At 34.7% G+C, this 23,363-nt stretch overlaps 4 protein-coding genes across 9 annotated transcripts in view; 2 read left to right on the forward strand and 2 right to left on the reverse strand.

Annotated features, from left to right (window-relative positions):
• Positions 1-2,229, forward strand: part of LOC127701261 (interaptin-like) — a 42,012-nt gene extending 39,783 nt beyond the window's left edge. For 5 of the 6 annotated variants that reach the window (XM_052205086.1, XM_052205088.1, XM_052205087.1 and 2 more), the window contains 2 exons: positions 448-489; positions 884-2,229. In XM_052205086.1, the coding sequence (XP_052061046.1) occupies positions 448-489; positions 884-2,189 (1,348 nt within the window). In that variant the 3' untranslated portion in view covers positions 2,190-2,229. The remainder of the gene's footprint in view (positions 1-447; positions 490-883) is intronic. The other variant, XM_052205089.1, reaches the window with a different exon arrangement.
• The window catches only part of LOC127701324 (mitochondrial ribosome-associated GTPase 2-like), a 560,717-nt gene that overhangs the window by 252,214 nt on the left and 285,140 nt on the right, over positions 1-23,363 (forward strand). The window lies entirely within an intron of this gene.
• LOC127701299 (uncharacterized) lies at positions 9,084-10,744 on the reverse strand. Its single transcript, XM_052205174.1, has one exon. It carries the CDS (start codon positions 10,738-10,740, stop codon positions 9,163-9,165), a length of 1,578 nt encoding a protein of 525 aa, XP_052061134.1. The 5' UTR covers positions 10,741-10,744; the 3' UTR covers positions 9,084-9,162.
• The window catches only part of LOC127702748 (uncharacterized), a 28,853-nt gene continuing 21,636 nt past the window's right edge, over positions 16,147-23,363 (reverse strand). The window contains exons 2-3 of the mRNA XM_052207054.1: positions 16,925-18,008; positions 16,147-16,153 (exon numbers count right to left, since the gene is read on the reverse strand). Of these exons, the coding sequence (XP_052063014.1) occupies positions 16,147-16,153; positions 16,925-18,000 (1,083 nt within the window). The 5' untranslated portion in view covers positions 18,001-18,008. The remainder of the gene's footprint in view (positions 16,154-16,924; positions 18,009-23,363) is intronic.

The raw sequence follows: 23,363 nt of genomic DNA on the forward strand, positions 1-23,363 counted from the left end.
AACATGTATAATCATATGAGACATCATCAATCAGTGAATTTGAAAAAAACGAGACACGCACGTTTGAAACGCGGAACATCGATAGCAACAATTGCTTTGGGGGTCTCCTTGGGTTTTTTTTATTTACATCTCTGAGGGAACTATAACTTTAAAGATTACGTGATTGTTATGTTCTCAATTGTTTGTAGTCATGCGATCTTTGTGTTTCTTTATGAATTCCATGTATTATTTTGTTGTTGTTAAGACAACGAATCCCTCTATTTACGGTTCCTGCTTTTAAACCTAAAAAGAAAAAGAAAAAAGACCCCAATTTTACACGCGTGTCCATAAACCTACAATATTCTCGTCATCTAACTGTTTGTTTGTCTTATTTGAAGATCTTACATTACGAAAAAATGCAAACACTTATTTCAGCTATTTATTGACAAAATGTGTTTATTTTCGCAGATTGATTAAACTATTAGACTCTTTGCCGTTATTAGTACATTTGTAAGTTAATGTTTTTCTGCAATATCAGAGAACTTCATGCACCGGTATAGGAAATGGGTTTACACTGCCATAGTGGCTTCATCAAAACAAATCATTTGGTTGCACTTCATGGCATCCCCAGACAAGCACCAAGGAAACACTGTATGGTTTTTGTGCTGGTCATGATGGGGCATATTCTATATTTAGATGACACTGCGTTCAATAGTAGTTATTGCAAGAGACCTTTATTTTTAAATTATTGTAACACGGAAAAAAGTGTTTTGTCTCAATGACATTTTGATTTAAATCGACCGAAAGTAATCTAAAGTAATTTATTTTATTGTTACCTCTATAGAGAATTTGAGAAAATTTTCAACATAGATGCAAAATAACTTTCTATATTGTAACTTTTCAGTCATTCTTCTCCGCCGACCAGATGTTCTGCAAGATCAAGACCAAAATCTGTTCCGCCATCTGCGTTTAGAAATAGATCACAGCCTAAACGATCGGATACCCCTACTGATGTCAGACCTGGGAATTTTGATTCCTTAAACCCACGAGTTTTATCGCATTTACTTAATGATACGTTGACTACGTCTTCTTATGGAGAAATTGCAGCAAGTATAAATCAGAATGGTGATGAAATTTCATCGAAAACTAAGGACACTAAAGATGACGACGTAAGTACAAGTGGGATTGAAAGCAACCCGACAGACGACACGAGCAGCAGTGATGACGAAGACGATAGTGATTTTGAACCGGAAGTAGATGAAAATCGATTAGCACCGGAACTGTATCTTAGACCGGAGAAACTGGATTCATTATTATTGCCAGATTCTGCAAAGGGCTGGAGAAAATTCGATTTTGATGCAGACAATGTAAATATTCCATTTTATGGATTTTCCAATCCGTTACCCGATTCGTTTCGTGACTTAGACTTGCGACAGATAGCTCGTTTAAAATGGAATTGGCGAGATCAAACTCGACATAGGTCACGCGAGAAAGGAGTTGATGACATTCTTGACAGAATGGTGGAGCTAGAACGTCTTCAGATGGAAACTGAAGACTGGGAACAAAAACGGTCTGCACAAATCAATAAAAGATATTCCAAGAGGGCAATGAGTGCAAAAGTTCCTCGTGATAAACGATGTTGCGGTAAATGTTTACAACCTGCATGTACTGGTGATTGTCCAGAAAAGTTCGTGCAATCTGAAATATGTGAGCTTTGTCGGCAGCCTTTTTGTGTGAAAACTTGTGCGGACACAAAATATGAACAACGCATGCGACAATCCCGAATGGACGAAAAACTTCCTGTGCCTAAGACCCCAACTCCAAAATATTGTAAAAGTTGTCAGACAAAACACAACGCTAAAATGGTAAATGCAAATAACATTGTTTTAGGCAGACCTAAATCATGTAATAGTACGTATAGTCGTGGTCAAGCTAGTAACAAACCAAAAGACTATCGACCTCGTTCTGACACCCCGGTATCTATAGACATGTTTCAGGAATTCGATAAACTTGGAATTGATGCGCAACAACCAGTTCGCCCAACAACAGCGAAAGTGCAACGACCGAGGAGCAGAAACTCTTCGTTTCCTAGCAAATCTTTTTACTCTCAAAGAAGAGACTCGTTGACTGAAGCTGACAAACATAGATTCAAAAAGAAATCGCAGAAAAATAGTAAAGTGTTGGTTCGACGACCAAAAACAGCAGTGTAGTTACTGATATAGTTGAAAATAATATGTGTTTAAACTGTTAGATCTTTATAGTTAGTTAATAAGATATATTTAGTGAAAACATAATCACTGTTTTAAACATTTTGCACATCCTCAGTAAAAAGGGGTAACAAAAAAAATCACAAAAACAAGAACAACACCCCTCCCCCTTTTCCCCAAAAAAATATTGGTACTTGCATTAAATTGCCCTTTTCACGTGTACAAATCTTACTAGTGTTTACCTGTTGCGCCTTGTGTATGTTGGGATGTGAACAACATCTTTTGGTTATCCATCACATATTTGTACTAGAACATATAGTCTATGCAAATTTGGTCTACGTAACCAAATTAACGGGGCCCTGATTTACGCTCATGAGAACTGCAAATTAATTCATTAATCCAAGAAAATAGCAACAAATAAAATAAAAAAAGACAAAATCATATCATATAAAAATTAAGGAAATGAATATGACAATACATTCAAATTTAGGTAACATTTAGACAAATATTTATTAGGTAAAATTGAGATGCCATCTCATTTTATTTAAAGCTGCGTAAAACATACACTGTGAAGTCCTTAGTCGAAAAAGGTTCTTTTATGCGAGAAGAGAATCGAAATACACCAAAAGGACACACAAACCCGTAGTTGAAAATAAACTGACAACGCCATGGCAAAAAACGAAAATGACCAAAAGACAAACAACGGTATACCAAACACAACATAGAAAAATAAAGAGTTAGACTGAGCAATACGAACCCAACCAAAAACTGGGGTGTTCTCAGGTGCTCCGGAAGGGTAAGCAAATTCTGCTCCACATGTGGCATCCATCGTATTGCTCATTTAAGTACAAACCGTAATACAACGCAGTAGCGGATCCAGAACTTTTCATAAAGGGGGAGGGGGGGGGGCGCTCCAGTCATGCTTCAGTGATTCCCTATATAATCAACCAGCCCCCCCCCCCCCCCTGGATCCGCCTATGCGAAGTCTAATTCGGTAGGTCACATTCGAGGAAGAGAGGACGGGATTGTGGTTATTGTTTGTCGCTTTAATATTATTAGTTTTTAAAACTTCTCGATGAATCTTTGTATATTTTTCGACGCCTAGTATGCCAGTCCAAAATCTCCACAAACTTATTCCCAAAAACACAGTCTTCAGAAAACCCGTGGGTGAATAAAATATTCAGTATTTTAAATAGAAAATAACATTATTAAAAAAATAATCTTCATATTTTTGGTAAGAATTGTATCAGATCATTTGGTGATATGAAGACTTCTAACACTAACAATATTATATTGTTAGTGTTAAAACGTTGAACTTTTTTTAGGTGACATATGTAAAATTTTAACACAGCATATTAAAAGTGTGAAAAAAAATACACATTGCAATATGTATATACTGCTGGTATACATTGTTGAAGTAAGTGAAATAATATAAACAGAGTTCCTAAATGATCATGGTTTGATATTTTCTTGACTTTAGGCAGTTTAGACTTTGACTTGTTGTTTACTTGCTTAAAATGTTCAATGCATATGTCTAAACAGGAAGTATACTGAAACTTGGTAGAAAAAACCCGATAACCCGATAACACTCGCATGTCATATAAAATTAAGAAAAGGTGACAGGCAAAAGCATATGTCAACTATAACCATGACCAAAAGAAAAAAAGTTAAAAGAAAAACAAGTTGCAACGGTCTGCAAATTACTACAAAGAAACTACAGATTGAACAATACAAACAAGAGGCTCATGAGAGCCTGATATCTCTCACCTGTAATTTCAGTTTCAGGCATTTGACTTATTTGTAGATCTTACTTTGCTGAACAATTTTGTCATTTACACTTTCTCTCTTTCTATAATAACATTAAAGATAATACATACCCAAAACTGTAAAATTTCCTAAAAATTAACTATTTCTGGACAGTAACCCAACAATAAGTTGTCCTATTGGTCTGAAGATTACTTGACAGGTAGATCTAAACCTGTTTAACACTTTCACCCATGTCAGTTTTGCTTTTACTGCTTAGTTTTTGAGATGAAAGCCAAAAACTTCATTTGACCCCTATGTTCTATTTTTGGAAACTGCCGCCATGTTTTTGAATGGATCAAATCCCCGAATACAATCTATAAATTAGATACCCTAAGGAACATTCAATTAAAGTTTTTAAGTATTTGGCCAAGTAATTTCAGAGAAGAAGATTTTTGAAAAAGTAATAAGACTTTCACAAAAAATGTAAAAAAAAAACGTTTTAAGGGCAATAACTCCTTAAAGGGTCAATTGACTATTCTGATCATGTTGACTTATTTGTAGATCTTACTTAGCTGAATATTTATTGCCATTTATACTTTCTCTCTATCTATTATAATATAAAAGAAAATAACCAAAAACAGTAAAAATAAACTATTTCCAACAGTAACCAAACAATGTGTTGTCGAACTTGTCTGAAAATTTCATAACAGATAGATCATGACCCATTCATCACTTTAACTCCTTTCACTTTTGCTCTTAACTGCTGTAGTTTTTGAGATAGAAGCCAAAAACTGCTTTTGTCCCTTATGATCTATTTTTAGCCATGACAGCCATGTTTGTTGGTGGATCAAAACTTCGGATATAATTTATAAACTAGATACTCTAAGAAACATTCAGTTAAAGTTTGGAAGTATTTGGCCCATTAGTTTCAGAGAAGAAGATTTTTGAAAAAAGTAATAGACTTGCACGAAAAAATGTGAAAAATAAACGTTTCAAGGGCAATAACTCCTTAAGGAGTCAATTGACTATTTTGATCATTTGACTTATTTGTAGATCTTACTTAGCTGAACATTTTTGCCATTTACACTTTCTCTCTATCTATAATAATATTAAAGATAATAACCAAAAACAGTAAAATTTCATAAAAATAAACTATTTCGGACAGTAACCCTACAATGGGTGGTCCAATTGGTCTGAAAATTTCATAGCAGATAGATCTTGACTTATTTATCACTTTAACTTATGTCACTTTTGCTCTAACTACTATATTTTTTTTAGATAAAAGCCAAAAACTGCATTTTACCCCTATGTTCTATGTTGAGCCATGGTGGCCATGTTTGTTAATGGATCAAAACTTCTGATACAGTTTATAAACCAGTTACCCTAAGGAACATTCAGTTTAAGTTTAAAAGTATTAGGCCACGTAGTTTCAGAGGAGAAGATTTTTAAATGTTAGCAAACACGATGAACAAATTGTATAAAATTGTCTTTAAAGGGCAATAACTCCTTAAGGGGTCAACTGATAATTTTGGTAATTTTAATTTTTTTGTAGATCTTACTTTGCTGAACATTTTTACTGTTTACAGTTTATTTTTATCTTCAATAATATTCAAGATGATAACCAAAAACTGCAAAATTTCCTTAAAATTACCAATTTAGTGGCAGCAACCCAACAATGGGTTGTTCGGTTCGTCTGAAAATTTCAGGGCTGATAGATCTTGAACTATTGAACATTTTTACCCATGTCAGATTTACTCTAAATGCTTTAATTTTTGAGATATAAGCCAAAAATTGCATTTGACCCCTATGTTCTATTTTTAGCCATGGCGGCCATGTTTGTTGATGGATAAAAACTTCGGATACAATTTATAAACTAGATACCCTAAGGAACATTCAGTTTAAGTTTGAAGGTATTTGGCCTAGTAGTTTCAGAGGTGAAGATTCTTGAAATAGTTTACGACAACGACAGACGACGGACAACGACAGACGCCAAGTGATGGCATAAGCTCACATGGCCCTTTGGGCCAGGTGAGCTAACAATACCAATATACCGGTGGTGAACACGCGTACTTCGGACGGATGAACAGTACTTTCTTCACTAGTGCCAACAGTTATGTAAAAACCCGATGATAAGTCGCATTTATTTATTATATTTCTTTATAGATCATTGTTATGGTTGTCTCAATAGCAATACTACCACATCTCCTTAGTTTTATATAAGTATATGCATTTGATAAAAACAACACAGACTATTCCAGGATTTTGCCGCGTGAAATCGATAGAAGTTTGAAAATTAAAGAATACGAGTTAAACTTTATACTGATGTTAATAAACCATCAAAAACAAAATTATGAATTACAATTACAAAATGTACATAAAATTGTCTGTACAAAGTATATCCCGAGTCTTTTAACCGAATGGACAGGGAGACACGACTTCCCTTATGTCAGGATTTGGTTTCAAAATCAACACTTATTTTTAGATATATGATGTCTGATTCAGTATTTTTACAGACTATCAGGGTATCCTTACGGTTAAATAAATATTTTTTAGTTCTACCAAATAAATTTCAACAATTCGTAATCCACCATCTAATATGTGTGGAGTGGAAGTTTTAGTTCGACGTATTTGCATGTTATAAGTACCCAACTTAATAGAATAAGGGAACAGATTCTGGTGATCTAATTTCTTCTATTGTCAACGATGCCTTTCCTTTTACGTTTTACCATTTAAAAACACAAAGATAAAACAATGTCTTCAATATTAAACGAAATTTGATTGAGAAAAAAAAAAAAACTTGACAAAGACTTGGTTGCTATCATCCGTCACAAGCAAAATGGAAAACATATATAACCTTTTATTTTCATATACCTACCTGTAGTGTTTAAAGCGCTGTCTTTGAATAGCATTAATCACGGATACGGAAAGTCAACTATAGGCGAGGTTGTATACTGAGTGCAAATAGAAACTCAATGTTGCTTCAATTTAGAGTTGATTAATCGTTCTAAGATTTTGAATACTTCTGAGGATATGCATACAGAAAATTCAGAGCTTTTCTATTTTCAGATTTTAATGTTAGGAAACTCATGAAGTGTTGTGTATGAGAAAGTTGCAAGGAAACCTAAAAGCTTCAAAATATTGAGCTGTTTTTTTATGAAAATTAATCATGAATAGTTTGATACCTTTGTTTTAGTATTTGTTTATACCCATTAACTCAATAACGACCTAAAACACAGATCTTGTGATATACTTGAGAGTTTCTGAGCCATTTTCTGTCCTCCTTCCGAATGTTGTTCTGATGAACAAATTGCATAGTTCATGCATGCTTTTCTCCGGCTGTTTAAGTGTCTTTACACCAAATCAGTTGGATCCGTTGGGCGTGTACAGATTAGTGATTAGCCTGGGAAAACATGATTGGTTTGATACTTGCTATTGGCTTTGAATTAGATTTCATAAAATGCAACATGGACGGGTAGAACATTGATGTATGTCTTTGTCTTTTTGGTAGTTTTTTGTTTGTGCTTCTTGCCGATCTGATGAATCTAGTCCTTTCGTACTGATTTACTGTCCTAGGTTAAGTGGAGGATTGGGCGCTTACACTCATGTTTATCATGTTGTCGTTGGTTGTTGTCTGTCATATTTGTTTATTGTTTTGTCTTAATAAAAAAAAAAAATAGTTGAATTATTTAACATTGTCAATACGGTATGGGTTATGCTCATTGTTGAGCCATACGGTGGCCTCTAGTTTCTTACATGCACGTCATTTTAAATCTGGTGTAAAGTTGTCTCATGGGCAATCATATCACATCTCCTTATTTTTATATTGCTGAATAGTGTCCAAAAAGAGAATTTTCATTTTCTGACGTGCATCATATTTTTCTCATCTACACAACATGCTGTATATATATATATTACTACTGGTTTACATTTCTGACACATACCATATAGGTATAAGTGGAGGATTGAAACACTCACAAACCTTTTAAACACCGCCACTTTGTTTACTTGTTTGTCCCAAATCAGGAGACTGTAATTCAATGTTTTTCGTTATTTGACGTCTGGCTTTAAGTCATTTGTCTTTTCGTTTACTGGTTTAGCATAAATCAGGCCGTTGAATTTCACATTTGAATTGTTTCACATTTGGTCATTGCTGGACCGTTTATAGCTTAATATGCGGTATGGGTTTTCTAACTGTTGCAGGCAGTACACCTTTAGTTGCTTTCGTCCAAGCCCTTCAGTCTCTAGTGGATAGTTGTGCAATTTGAAATTATACCACATCTACTTTTTTTTCTTATAAATATATACAATGTCAGAGTAACTGACAGAAATTAATGTATTGTTGTGGGCAAAACTGAAATAGTTTTTTTTACCATATCTAGCTTGTTTTAGTATCTGCTTTATAAGTTTATTAAAGTTTAAACTTTTTTCTTAGATACTTCTTAACAGCATCCTTTTACATTCATTTCTTGTTTAATTTATCGAAGTTAAAATGTTGCTTTTTATCTACGATAAGACCAATGCGGTTGATTTCGTAGTGTTTTTTATTTAAATTTCCATATAATTTTAAAACTAATTGAAAAGGTAGATAATTCAAAGACTGAACTAGATATTTCCGTAAACACCAGTCACACGGATATGCTTATCATTTAGTGATGTGAAAATGTATTCATTATTTTTGTTGGTATAAACGCTTGACAATGTCTATTCAAAGAGTGCCATCTGTTGGACGGATCTTAGTCATCTTTGAAGAACATGATTATTGTTACCTTTTGGTATATAATTTGGTAAATTTTAGTTGTTGTGTTGCTGTCTCAATGGTAAAATATCCCATCTATTTTTACTTATAAATATATTCAAATTCTTTTTTCATTTAAATTCCATTTATAAAACTTTAAAAGCTTGTTTTCTTCCCGAATTTTTGTCCCCTCTTCGGAAATTGTTCTAGCCTACATTTATTCTTAATACAGGGACCAAAAACAACGGGAAACTTCTGATTTTATCTATTTATACTTATATTTAATACGTATGTGGCGTGTTCAGAAGTTAAATCACAGAAAATATTTATTTAGCACATATATAAAGCAAATTAGTAAATCAATAATTACATGTAATCGTACTTTGGATCTCATGAAAAAATGAAAAATGCGAAAAGAGATAACAAAAGCGTTTAATTGCAGCAAATGTGTAACCATTTCACAACATATAGTATACTGTTGTCGGTCAATTAAGATCAGGATCTATTATTCATTAAATTAGTTACTACGGCTACCACTATACCAACAACAATAACGCACAAAGCTAACACTACAGACAATGAACAAGGTATTGCACAAACAGTTTTCTGCGGCACTCGATACGCATGACTCAGACCCAGTAATTCTTTAAATGGCCCTACACGATCAGAATCCAATTTGTCAAACTCTTTATACATTCCTTTTAAATCCTGAAGCATGTTTCGAAAAGCGCTCTCAGCTTGAACAAATGTACCCATACTTAATCTGCTATAAAGATTCTTTTTCGACTTGTTACAACCAAAAGTACAATTAGGGAACATATCATGAACCCATGGATTTCCATAGAAAAAATGGGGAAGATTGCGATTGTCAATGCAAAATTCAAGAAATAGCAGAAAATATCCGAGTGCTTCTTTTACTCCGGACAGTGACTTGGTCTTTCTTGGAACAGTCAGTAGAGCAATACAATGAAAACATATGTTTTTCAAGTAGTACGAAACAGCAACTCGGTGTAATTGATTTGTGTTACGACGATTTGATTTCATCCACGCGACATAAGATTTTACAATACGACATGCGGTCATCAAATAACGTTGACTTGGATTTCTGCGTCCAACGTCATTGATATGTTTTTCATATCCACATGTAGATTCCCTCCAGAGATAATCATGATCAATTGTCTGATCAGATTCATGCAATCGGCGTGCCCATTTCATAACTGCATAAACTGCGCAAGTCATTTCCGTTTCGCCATAAGTGACCTGATTTACTGTATACGGATTGGGAACATAATCCTTACGCAACATCAATGCAGGAACAAAATCAATGTCTAGCGTTGGGAGATGTCCGTAATTTGTCTTAAACGATTGATTTCGACTTTCCAAAGTGACATTACTGTACAGATTGCGAACATATGATATTTCTCTGTCTAAACTTATACGTATCGGGAACGTCGGTGGACTAACAGACCGACGAAATGCATAAACAGTTCTATCATCGTACGGTAACTGCTCACATATTTGTTGGCGAGTTTTGTCCAGCAATGATTTGAAAACCTTTTCTTGTAAATTTTGTGTATTAATATAGTAAGTTGTATCATAAAAGCCTGTTTCTGTAAAAATATCATTGCAGTTCAACCATGGATAGTTTCTTAGCAAATATTCTGGGTTTTCAACGCGTAATTTTATAAGCTCGACCATTTGCTCTCCAGAATAATCGTAGACCGGACATTCTGTCCATCGCATGCCTTCTATTTCAAATTTAACTAAACAGTCAAACTCCAGGGCGTCATTTACTCTCAGTCCTTCTCTTGAACTTCCTTGTCTTACATAACCATGAACAATAAGTCCTGTAAATTCCTCCCTTGCATACTTTTTTAGCCCGAGCAGTACTGTATCAAGAACTGAATCGACTGCAGAGCAATGGACATCCCACTCGGAATCACTTATATTCATGCCTGCAAGATATCCTTCATGTAAAATTCGTCGCTTGAGATCATCTTCACCTGGGCCTACTGTAAAAACAGGATACCGCCACTGATTAAGCTGATCCCCAATCTTTTCGTTAGCTGCCATGTAAAAACCTGAAATAAAAGAAACGAAAAACCCATACTAAACGAACATCAGTAAAATGGAACTAGAAGATTAAATAGGATATTTACACACTCTTCAATATAATTATTACAAAGGGTTATTACATAAACTATCCTCCAGGTAATAACCAGAGGTCACAGGGTTGTCACTGTAGGCAAGATATATCATTTACCATTGATGTTGGCAATGACCAGACATCAGTGATTGTCGCTGTAGGCAATCACATTACATCACAGATTGTCGCGTAGGCAGTTACCAGATATTAGTGGCTGTCGCTGTGACTAATTATTAAACATAAGTCACTATCGTTGTCGCTGTATTCAATTACAAGACATAAGTGGTTATCGCAAAAAGCATTCACCATAAATCATTGGCTGTCACTGTAGGCAAATACTAGAAATAAGCGGTTGTCGCTGTAGGCAATCATTATGCAGGAGTTATCGTCGCTGTAGACACCAGAGGCTTTCGCTGTAGAAAATTAAAGACATTAGTGTCTGTCGCTGTAGGTAATCACTTTACTGTAAGCATTTACAGGACATCAGTCACCGAGTCTGGCGCTAAAGGCATTTCGCCGAGCACTTGTATGACCCAGCAAAAAAAAACGTTGTTTTTACGGACACTTATGTAATAAATAACATTATTTAACGGTACCAATGGTCGGTATTCAATGTAGTGAAGGAAGATCAAGTTCTTCGTCTTTGGTTGAAATTACAAAGGAACATGGAATGTTTCGTTTATTAAAATGATTCAGTCGGTCATAGTAATAAAAATCAAAATATACCAAATGTTAAATTGTTCATAACCCGATCCATGGCCGTCCTGAAATATTTCTTTGTTGAAGCTAGCAAAAAAAACTTATAAAATGCTTTTTCATTTATTTGATTGCTGTTTGATTGTTTATTGATCAATCTTGTTTACAAAATACGACTTCTGTTCCAAAAGTTGCATAAAGATTGAATGAAAGGGTATGCATAATGGTGTGCACGTAATATGCCTATTCAACGATATCTTTTGATGTTCCAGTATGTGAATAATAGGACAGTTACACATCAATCTTTTTAAGTTCCTGCTATATTTATCAAATTTGATAAAAATTCAGAAGAAAATTTTGTTGCCAGAGGAATTATCAAACCAACTATTAAAAGTAAAATTTTAATTAAAAATGAAGACATCCGTTTCAGTGACAATGTACTGCTTGGCCCTAAAATCAATATGTTTCAAAATATCTCAGATTTTCAGAATAAAGTGTTGGATGTATGTTTTTTCATAAAACAATGCTGATATGGTTTGAAGTATACCCTTTTCATTAGTTAGACAGCCATAAAAGGACAATAAATTCAGTAAAATTGAGAAACTATGCAAAAACTTCGCTATTTGACTTGTACAAGCATAGAAATAGTATAGAGCGCAAACGTAGCCCCATAGTCAAGGGTTGGCTAATATTCAAATCTTCTGAAAATCCTTTTTTCATCAAGTAAAACGTTTTATATTTGGTATATATTTGATATATTCACTGGACCAAATAAACCCCAAAATGTACCTTATCCTTTATATCATGTTTATTACAGTTTACTGAGGTCGTTCAAGCTTTTTAAAAAGCTAATATTTTTTTTCTACTTTCGATTTCGGTTTACTTAATTTGCTATTGAATTAAATGCAGTTGTAATATGATAACGTAGTATTGTTAGTTATAAGTTATTGAAATATTATGCAAACAATAGATTACTTACCTAGCTATAATATCTAATGTATCTTATGCATCTTTTCAGAGATTTCGAAGTGCAAATCATTTCTATAATGACGTGTAACAGAAACGACTCGAGCGCCATCTATTGATAAGCAAATTGAAGGTTAATATTATCTTTAAACATTCAGAAGCGGAGTAGGGGGGGGGGGGGGGGGGGGTAGGGTGCCCGGGTCCCCCCTTTTTGTGGGAAAATTTGGTCGATCATTTAGGAAATCACTGAAGCATGACTGGAGCGGGCCCCCTCTATGACAGTCAGTGCCCCGCCCCCCTCCCCCCCCCCCCCCCCCTTCCCCCCTTATGAAAATTTCTGGATCCGCCACTAACATTGATTGATTGTTGGTTATCTTTATACAGGTAAATCTTAATACGCACGTACAAGACGGGCATATTATGGTATATCATTGTCCGCCTGTCCGTCCGTCATATCATCATGATGATTTTTAAGTGACTGTGTTAAACTTTACACAATGGTATAAATGCAGGCAGATCCCTTTCGATTTGTACCATTCGAAAGTTCGGAGCACATTTCACGTTATATAACATGTTTAAAGATTGATCGTGTACTGCATCTTTTTTTTTTTTTAATATTTACACAACTGATTATTTGGTCCCATAAAGGCAAGGCCAATATCTAACGACTATTGTTTTGGTGTGCAATAATCGGCAAGATACATATGGTGTTGGAGTACTTATAATGCATAATGACATTATTTAGGGTACTGCGTGACTCTAGATTTTTCAAAGCAGTATGAATGAAGTACACCCTTTGCATAAAATTACACGTAGAACTTCCATCACAAATTTAAAAGTTTTGCACAAAATATCTCGCTTTAGTTTAACATTCGTTTCTCACTGTTTCAAGTTTATTTTATAATAAACAGAAGTCTGATCTACTTCTAAGTATCATTTCGATGTGAAAACTAGGTGGCGTCCTTTATCTTTATTTACTGCCTGTTAACCTATACCAGTTTGATGTGAATTTTTTTCACGATGTTTTGCATATTTACATTATTTTTCTGTTTAATGATTTTCAAAACTGTTGTTCCAGGATTATGGACATATTTGTCAAGATATAGACCTTTTTGTCTTGTCTTGTGCACCTCATTCCAACCAAACTGCCTAAAATAATATAACAATCACTTGTAATAGTTACTTCCGCATTGGAGTAACCCAGGCATGGGACTTTTATGGTCGAAATAATTTAGGGTGACGATCGTACCACGCGCTTAATATAGCTAGGATTGTTTTCATCATCAACGTGTACCAAAAGCGGATACATGATTTAAGGATTTTAGTAAATGGGAGTATTATCACAGGCACTTGTCTCTGAAAAAAAACCTTAAATACCATAATATTAAGGTATATACTTTAGGTATTTTTTCAGAGGCAAGTGCCTGTGAGTATTATACCTCTTATATAGTGGCGGATTCTGGATTTAAGGATTTAGACGAGTATGATACCCCCTAAAATACCAGGGGTCGATTCTGGATTCTGGATTTCAATCTTTTTAGTAAAGGGGAATATTTTACAAGGGATTGATACAAGTCATGAACATTTTGAGGGATTTAACTAGTTTTCTACATGGTTTTTCTATCATCTTCCTTTTAATAATTTCGATCAGATTTGATTATTGTTTTATTTTCGTCCAGTGGCAAACATTTGATAAATATTCAGGACGAGAACAAATTAATAGAAATTCGACGTATGTAGTTTTTTTTTAAATAAGGTCGACTGGGGTTCTGCCATCTCGAGGCGTTGGGTTTTATAGTATATTCTGACCGGATCTGACTGTGGGTTTTGAAAAAAATCATACATAGCCGAACGGACGCCTTGAATCAAAAAGTATATCTGAAAAAAAAACCACCAGATATATTTCATCAATAAATATCAACAACTGCAAGATAAGCTATTGATATTTTAAACAATATTGATTAGAAATTGTAAATAATATCATATATTTCATCTCAATTTTTGTTTAATTATACATTATGAAACACGAAAAAGAACGTCCTGGTGGCCTATTCCATGCAATGTCTCATATCTACAGTTCAACATATGTAGTGTGACCTTATACGACCATCCAACCACCTTTCCGTATTTTAAGGTTGATCCCTTTAAGGAGTTTCTGGTTATTTCAGTATGCCCTGCATAAAATACATCAAGTTGATCTTACCTTTTTTATAATAATAGTGCCTATCTTTCAATTTTTATCCTAAGAAATCATCCTCAAAATTTTGACACCTCTCCAAGGTGCATTAAGTATTTGTCCTTCCATTTCCATTCCTTGGGTTTGTGGCTTAGAAAAAGAGAGGCGAAAGATACCAAAGGGACATTCAAACTCATAAGTCGAAAATAAACTGACAACGCCATGGCTAAAAAAGAAAAGACAAACAGACAACCAGACAAACAACAGTACACAAAACACAACATAGAAAACTAAAAACTAAGCAACACAAACCCCATCAAAAACTGAGGCTGATCGCAGGTGCTCCGGAAGGGTAAGCAGATCCTACTCCACATATGTCACCCGTCCTGTTGCTCATGTTAGTACAAACCCGGTGTTAGAAAGTATATGTTTCCTAAATTATGGGCTTAACAACTCTTGTTTTGTTGTTCATGTTGAACGTTTCTTTTGCCAGTTTTATCAGATGTTTATAATAATAACCAAGCTCATCTGAAATTTATAGTGTTTTAAATTCAGAAACATAACATATTTAACAATCTAACCCGTTCTTCAAAACAAGACTACTTATATTATTAATAATATCGACTTTTTCGTTTCACTCTGAATGGAATTTAACAAAGTTGCATATACAAATTGATTCATCACTTGTAAACAGTTGCGTTCGCAGTCACTACCGAACTGACTGATAAACGGAATACCCATGTTACAATTGACAACGTTAAGTTCTTTTTGCAATAACAGCAGTCCGACAATTTTCTGAGCTTGCGAATTGTTGCCTGATTTCATCACAAATAAGCCAACAGCACGTGTTGGAGAACTCTCACAATTCTGTAACACCGTTATGTTTGTTCACATCGAATTTATATATACCACCATTTATTTTGGGCCAATATGCCCCCACTACGTGAAATAAGTTACTGATTCGTAGAGTGGAATTAAAAAGGATCGAATGATGCATGATGTCTCCATAACAATAGATCTATGAAGATTTCGGGATATAGAAATTCGCCTCCCAAAGTTTGGGGCAACAACTTTCATGATTTCTATATGAAATGCGCTCTGGCGTCGAACGGTCCAAACCAGACCTTAAAAGTAGTCAGACAACAGAGAATTTTTTTAATAACACCTGGATAGAAGCGTCTCTTTTAATGATTAGTAGTTATGTATCAAACTTTTATTAAGTATCTTATTAATATCTGACCATTCTATGATGTAAATACCCATTCTTCTAGCTATTAGAGCTTGTTTTCTTCCCGGCTAACAGTGGCGGATTCAAAAGGGGGCGTAGATGGCGTACGTCCCCCTTTAATTAGAAAATATATCATTTTTGAGCATGAAATCGTCCAAAAAATGTTCGTCTCGCTACGCTCGGCAATATTTATTTAGTGAAATGAGATTACGCCCCCCCTCCCCTCCCCTTTAAAATTCCTGGATCCGCCCGTGGCTTAAGATATTTTCATATCCTACAATTTATTTTAATACATGATCAAAACAACAGAACATTTTTAATTTCATCTATATATATGTAATAAGTATGTGGCGTCTTCAGAAGTGCATGACATGTAATTGGCGCAATTAACAGTTTGTCAGAAAATCTATATCAACAAATAATACACAAGATAACAATAAGTAAATGGTTTATCCCGTAGATTGAACAGAAATGCGAAAAGGGATGACAAAAGTGATTAAATGAAACGAATGTGTTACAATTTCACAATAAAGCATTGCTTGTGTATTAAGATAAGGACTTCTTTATGTCACGTGTTAGTAAAGCTACTAATATGCCAGAAACAATAACGCACAAGACAAACAGTACACACGTTGAAATAGCCTCAAAGATAGTTTTCTTTGGCACTCGATACTCATGCGTCAGACCAAGTAATTCTTTGAATGGCCCTACACGGTCAGAATCCAATGTGTCAAATTCTGTATACAATCCTTTTAAATCCTGCAGCATGTTTCGAAAAGCTCTTTCAGCATTCATGAATGTATTCTTACATATTCTTCTATATAGATTCTTTTTCGGCTTATTACTTCCAAATGTGCAATTAGGGAACATAACATGAACCCATGGATTTCCATAGAAAAAATGGGGAAGATTGCGATTTTGAATGCACAATTCAAGAAACTGCAGATAATATCCGAGTGCTTCTTTTACTCCGGACAGTGAATTGGTCTTGCTTGGAACAGTCAGTAGAGCAATACAATGAAAACATATGTTTTTTAAGAAGTACGAAACAGCTACACAATGTAACTGATATGTGTCTCGATGATTCAATTTTATCCACGTGACATACGATTTAACAATACGACATGCTGTCATCAAGTAACGTTGACTTGGATTTCTGCGTCCAACGTCATTGATATGTTTTTCATATCCACATGTAGATTCCCTCCAGATATAATCATGATCAATTGTCTGGTCAGATTCATGCAGTCTGTGTGTCCATTTCATCACTCCATAAACTGCGCAAGTCATTTCCTTATCGCCATTAACAATATTTACTGTATACGGATTTGGAACGTAGTCCGTACGCAATAGCAGTGCGGGAACAATATCAATGTCCAACGTTGGAAGCTTAAGATATTCCTTTTGGCCCGGGCGTTTGGCACCTTCACGTCCTATTCTAATGTACAAACCGCGAACATATGATATTTCCCGGTCTAAACTTATACGTATCGGGAACGATGGTGGTTTAACAGACCGTCGATATATATAAACAGTTCTATCTTCAAGTGGCAATCGCTCATAGATTTGTTCACGAGTTTTGTCCAGTAATGCATTGAAAACCTTTTCTTGTAAATTTTTTGTATTAATATAGCAATGTGTATCATTAAATCCTGTTTTTGTAAAAATCTTACAGCGTTTCAACCATGGATAGATTCTTAACAAATATTCTGGATTGTCGACGCGTAATTTAATAAACTCCGGCATTTGCTCTCCAGAATAATCGTAGATCGGGCATTCTGTCATTTGCATGCCTTCTATTTCAAATTTAACTAAACAGTCAAACTCTAAAGCGTCATTTACTTTCAAACCTTCTCTTGAACTTCCCTGCTTTATGTTACCATGAATAATTAATCCTTCATATTCCTTCCTCGCATACTTTTTAAATCCGAACAATATTTGATCAAGAACGGAATCAACCGTAGAGCAATGTTCATCCCAATCATAATCTGTTATATTTATGTTTTCAAGGTATATATTCTGTAAAATTCTTCGCTGGAGAGCTTCTTCATTTGGGCCAACAGTAAAAACAGGATACCTCCAAGCATTAAGTTGATCTGAAATCCTCTCATCAGCAGCCATTTAGAAAACTGAAATACATAAAAACCTTAATATAAGCAAACCAATAATTACTTAGATATGGCTAGACCTAGAGTGGCTATTAGCTGGGTCAAGTAAACATTCGTCCGTTACGCCCATTTATAACATAATTTTACAATGAACATTTAAACGCACGCCCCCACCCCAAAGTTTTCAATTAAGAGGATAGTATCTTTAATACTTCCCGATTCTCCTCTACTTCCATCCCACGTGTCCCATTCATTGCTCTTAAACACGTTTATGTTGGCCGCCGAACATTCGCGAATTATTTTCATATGTGAATATATCACTTTCACTTTTCGAAGGATCGAACACTTGAAAAGGGTCGATTTGAAAAAAAAAGATCGATTGTTTTAAACTACCTCTTGAGGTAGACTTTTCAGTGGTTGTCGTTTGTTGCTGTGTATCATATTTGTTTTTCGTTCATTATTTTCTACATAAATTAGGCCGTTAGTTTTCTCGTTTGAATTGTTTTACACTTGTCATTTCGGGGCCTTTTATAGCCGACTATGCGGTATGAGGTTTGCTCATTGTCGAAGGCCGTACGCTGACCTATAGTTGTTAATTTCTGTGTCATTTGGTCTCTTTAGGAGAATTGTCTCATTGGCAATCATACCACATCTTCTTATTTTTATATTTTAATTCTGATTGAGGACAGATCTTTCCCGTTTACATTAAATTTGACTTTTAATCTAATCGATCCCAGGAAATGTCGATATTTCACAAGTGCAAGCTACCGTAACGTCTAAGATTTTTTTTTTCAAGCCTGCAGACGATCATCGGTAAAATAAACAAACACCTGGATATGAATTTTCACTTGATACGGTCCACTAAGTTATAGAGTTTGAATGATATATTGAGCAGATATCTATTGTCCATCTATTGTCCATGTAAATCAATACAGTTCACCACACTTACTACATGTATGAGGGGAATTTCTCAAACATATATCCGAACTTCGTTTCTTTCGCACCAATGTGTACATTTTGTAGTAACGGAAAAAAAATACACGTCAAAATCAAATAAAGGTTCTAATTATCTGGAACATAAAATTCATTTAATCTTTTTTTTTTATCTAGATCTAGATCCTTAAAACTTTTCCATGTGCACAGTTATTTTTTGTCCGTACTCGGTTAATTTTGCGTTGTAAATAAAATTCATATTCTGTCAATACCTTAGCGAATTATTCTGTAATATTATTTCCAATGAAACAAATATTACAGTATGTGTTCCTTACGGAATAAAGAGTATAGAATATGTGTTCCAACATGAGTAGATAATATGGCATTGTTTAAAACAAAGTTTCCAGGGGAATTTCTGTTAGGCCGAACAAATATGCGTTGACAAGCTTATGATGAACATTAAGAAATTTCAAAGTGCAATCATATCAAAAAAGCTAAAAAATAAATAAGGTAGACATGCCATTTTCAAAATACATATCAAGAGGAAACCTGACCATTCAACACAATTAAATTGTAGTACTAGTTCATTACATTTAATGAAAATTGAGATTTTGTGGCAACTCCAGACAATATTTTCACAGTCAAAATTCTTTTTACACGATTTTTCGCTATTACATTTTGGAAATAGATTATTCACTTGTTTGTCAACAACAAAATAATGATCACAAGTCGAACGCACCCTGAGAGTTGTTACAGTACTTACTATCTGTAATTGTTTATAATTAATATATATTAAAAAAAAATGCCATAAAGTTCATTTAATTTAGTAGTATTGCATGCAGTTATGTTGTCTGTTTTTCACAGTTGAGAGGACAGTCCCCAATGGGAATGGCGGCGGATTTTGTATATTGCCACAGTCATGTTTAGCAATGATACAACAAAGGGTACATCTTATCTAATTTCTTTCGAATTGTAAACAATTGTAAAATGATAATGTGGCATTGTTAAAAAGGCTATAATTATAAATTTACGCGAAGAAATCTTATTGAGATTACTTACCTAATATCTGTTTAGGAATATCGAAGTTCGAATCGTAACTGTTTATATACTAAGTCTTATAACATATACGGATACGACTCGAGCGCCACCTATATTTTTTAGTAAATGAAATGTTAACACTTATTGACCCATGACATTCTGCATAAATAAAGGAGCGAGTTTTCCGAATTTTCAGCAAAACGGATGGCTCAATCGGCACTGACTGCCCTAAGAGGGGGCCCTCTCCAGTCGTGCTTCAGTGATTCCCTATATAATCAACCAAATTTTTCCCACAAAAGGGGGGGGGGGGCCCGCTCCCACCTGGATCCGCCTATGAAATCTAACATGTTGTCTTTTCATTTGCACAATCATTCCCGATTTTTTTAGGGGGGAGGGGGTCGTGTTACTCAGTCTTATTTTTATATGTATTGTTTTGTAGACTGGTAATCGTCATTTTTGGAGTTGCGAGTTACGAATGTCGAGTTGCGAGTTATGAAGGTCGAGTTTCGAGTTACGAATGTCGAGTTGCGAGTTACGAATGTCGAGTTGCGAGTTACGAATGTCGAGTTGCGAGTTAAGAAAGGCGAGTTGCGAGTTACGAATGTCGAGTTGCGAGTTAAGAAAGTCGAGTTGCGAGTTACGAATGTCGAATTGCGAGTAAAGAAAGTCGAGTTGCGAGTTACGAATGTCGAGTTGCAAGTTAAGAAAGTCGAGTTGCGAGTTACGAAAGTCGAGTTGCGAGTTACGAATGTCGAGTTGCGAGTAAAAAAAGTCGAGTTGCGAGTTACGAATGTCGAGTTGCGAGTTAAGAAAGTCGAGTTGCGAGTTACGAAAGTCGAGTTGCGAGTTACGAATGTCGAGTTGCGAGTTACGAATGTCGAGTTGCGAGTTACAAAATTATTATGTTTCTCTAATTTCTTAAGAATTATATATATAAACGGTCGTGTCGTCTGATTTTTTAAACAGAATTTTCAGGTTTGCTTCGCATTTAATAAACAAAGCATACATGTACCCGAACTTTGTTATACACTGCATGAGGAAGGGTCCCGGTATTTTGACTGCAGGATTTGAAAGAGTTATGTGATACTTATTCACAAGAGTCTATATGTTGCAAAGTCAGGCACGCTTAAATTTCTTTCATGAGAGCGACATTGTTCATTTTTTAAAATAAAACAGGATATACTGTTAGATATAAGACAAAATGTATACCGTACTGAACAAATCAAGCATAAGAAATAAATCAAGTTGACCAATGAAATATACTTGCAAATTATCGACATCTCACAAAATATGTCACTGTGTTAGCCCCAAAGTAAATACTTATCAAAGGTACCAGGCTTATAATATTTTCTACGCAAGACGCGCGTTTCGTCTATACAAGACTCATCATATTCATTAGCATACCAAGTGCTAACTTTTCGTCTTTCGCAAAGGTTTAGGGTGATATAGGCACAATTGCACATTTAACTTAGGAAAATATCTCATGAATTAGTCAGAAATGTGATATGCTATGTGCTTTATGTGATAAATTAAATAATTTTGACCTTTGTTAACTTTTTGATTCAACCCCAAGCAGAGAGTGAACATATATACCAAATAGTTAACAATCGAGTTGTTCAATGTATACATATATCTGAATACTACAACGCAAAAATAAGCATGTTATAGATGTCTTTCTATGGCATTATGGTAACTTCCTGGCATAGGAGATCATAATATGATTTTTTTTAATTTGGAAAGACGTTATTCTACAATAAGCTATACCGCTGTGACAAAAAATAAAGGAAGAGTTTTCAGGAATGTTATTGCGTGTGTTTTTACGGTATGAGCACGGAAGCCTTGTCTGTCACAAGTTTACTTTTTTACCTGCATGCAGCCTTGATACAAATGTTGTAGTTTTAGATATCAGCTGGATATTGTACATGTTTCTAAAAAAAATGTGCTTCCTCTTCATTTTATCATCATGCATAGCCTGTCACGAGAGCACCTGAAATTTTTTTTAACCGGGTAAGTATGGCATCAAGTTGTACTTTCAGGCATCTGCCATCCATATTTTGGAGAGGCGTAGGGTTTGTTTTTTAAGAATTGTTAAATTGTTTGATTCTGAATTCCTTGAGAAAAAACATTTAATTGAAGACATATAAAATTGCATATAACGTATACACAGCGATACATGGAAAATCATTTTAAAAACTAAGATTAGGACAAGAAATAAAATATCGTATAGGCGATAATAATAGTGGGTTTTGCTAAGATTGGTTCATGGACACGATTATTTATAAAATTTTATACACACAATTCAAACTTTATGTAATCAATTTCCCATCTACTGCACAATGAGTTTCGTGTAAAAAACATTAAAAAGAGTTATATTTGTCAGCATGTTATTCCTAAATTAACTTGATTGATTTGTGTATGATTAACCCTTTTTTTTTTAGAAAGAAGTTACATATTCCAAAACTGCGTCTTTTGTCTCTTTTACAAAAGTATCTTTGACAGCTACATGTATAGAATAAAGAATGGAAACGGGGAATGTGTCAACGAGACAACAACCCAACCAAAATATACAAGTCAACCCAAGGCCACCCATGGGTCTTCAACACAGCGAGAAATCCCACACCAAGAGGCAGCCCCGAGCAGGCCCCGAAACACAATGTGATTTTCGGATCCTTATGTCGGAATCTTGTTCTGATAAATACACATATACCAGAGTTGTTGACAGTTAGTGTTGTATTCTCTATACCGTACAAAATTGTTCATACAATGCTTATATATACCACATTCAGATTACCTTTAGTACCTGCTTTATACTGCTTCATAATTTGTTAAAGTTTCAATATTGGTTTTTGTCTTCGGCAATACCGACTCCGTGTAATTAATTTTTGTGGGTTTTTTTTTTGTATTTTGATACCACTTTTTCAACAAATCGAAAAGACGAAATATTCGAATAGCCAGATAAAAACAATCACATGATTAACTTTATAATTTTGTTTTGTTGATCTTTGTTGGTATCATTCACACTAAGTCTTGTCTTTTTAAAGTGTGTCATATGATCTCATCATATGATGTATGGATTATGATCACCTTTGAAGAACATGTATGGATATCCATTTATTCATAATTATTTAACAATTACATTTGTTAATGTAAATACCGTTTCAGGGGGTGGGGGTGTGTAGAGGACGTACGTCCCCATTTCATTGGAAAATATATCATTTTTTAGCATGAAATCGACCAAAAATTTGTTCGACTCGCTACGCTCGGCGAAATTTATTCAGTGTTATATGAAATTTCGTCCCCCTCGGTTTTAAAATGCCTGGATCCGCCTCGTGATTATAAGATAATTTCATAGCCTACAACAACAGGACACTTAATTTCATTTATATATATGTAATAAGTATGTGG

The sequence above is a fragment of the Mytilus californianus genome, unplaced genomic scaffold, assembly GCF_021869535.1.
Source record: "Mytilus californianus isolate M0D057914Y unplaced genomic scaffold, xbMytCali1.0.p SCAF_5, whole genome shotgun sequence".
Taxonomy (NCBI): domain Eukaryota; kingdom Metazoa; phylum Mollusca; class Bivalvia; order Mytilida; family Mytilidae; genus Mytilus; species Mytilus californianus.

Excerpts from the sequence above, each read along its gene's own strand:
- LOC127701299 (XM_052205174.1), bottom strand. The coding sequence starts at position 10,740 with ATGGCAGCTAACGAAAAGATTGGGGATCAGCTTAATCAGTGGCGGTAT.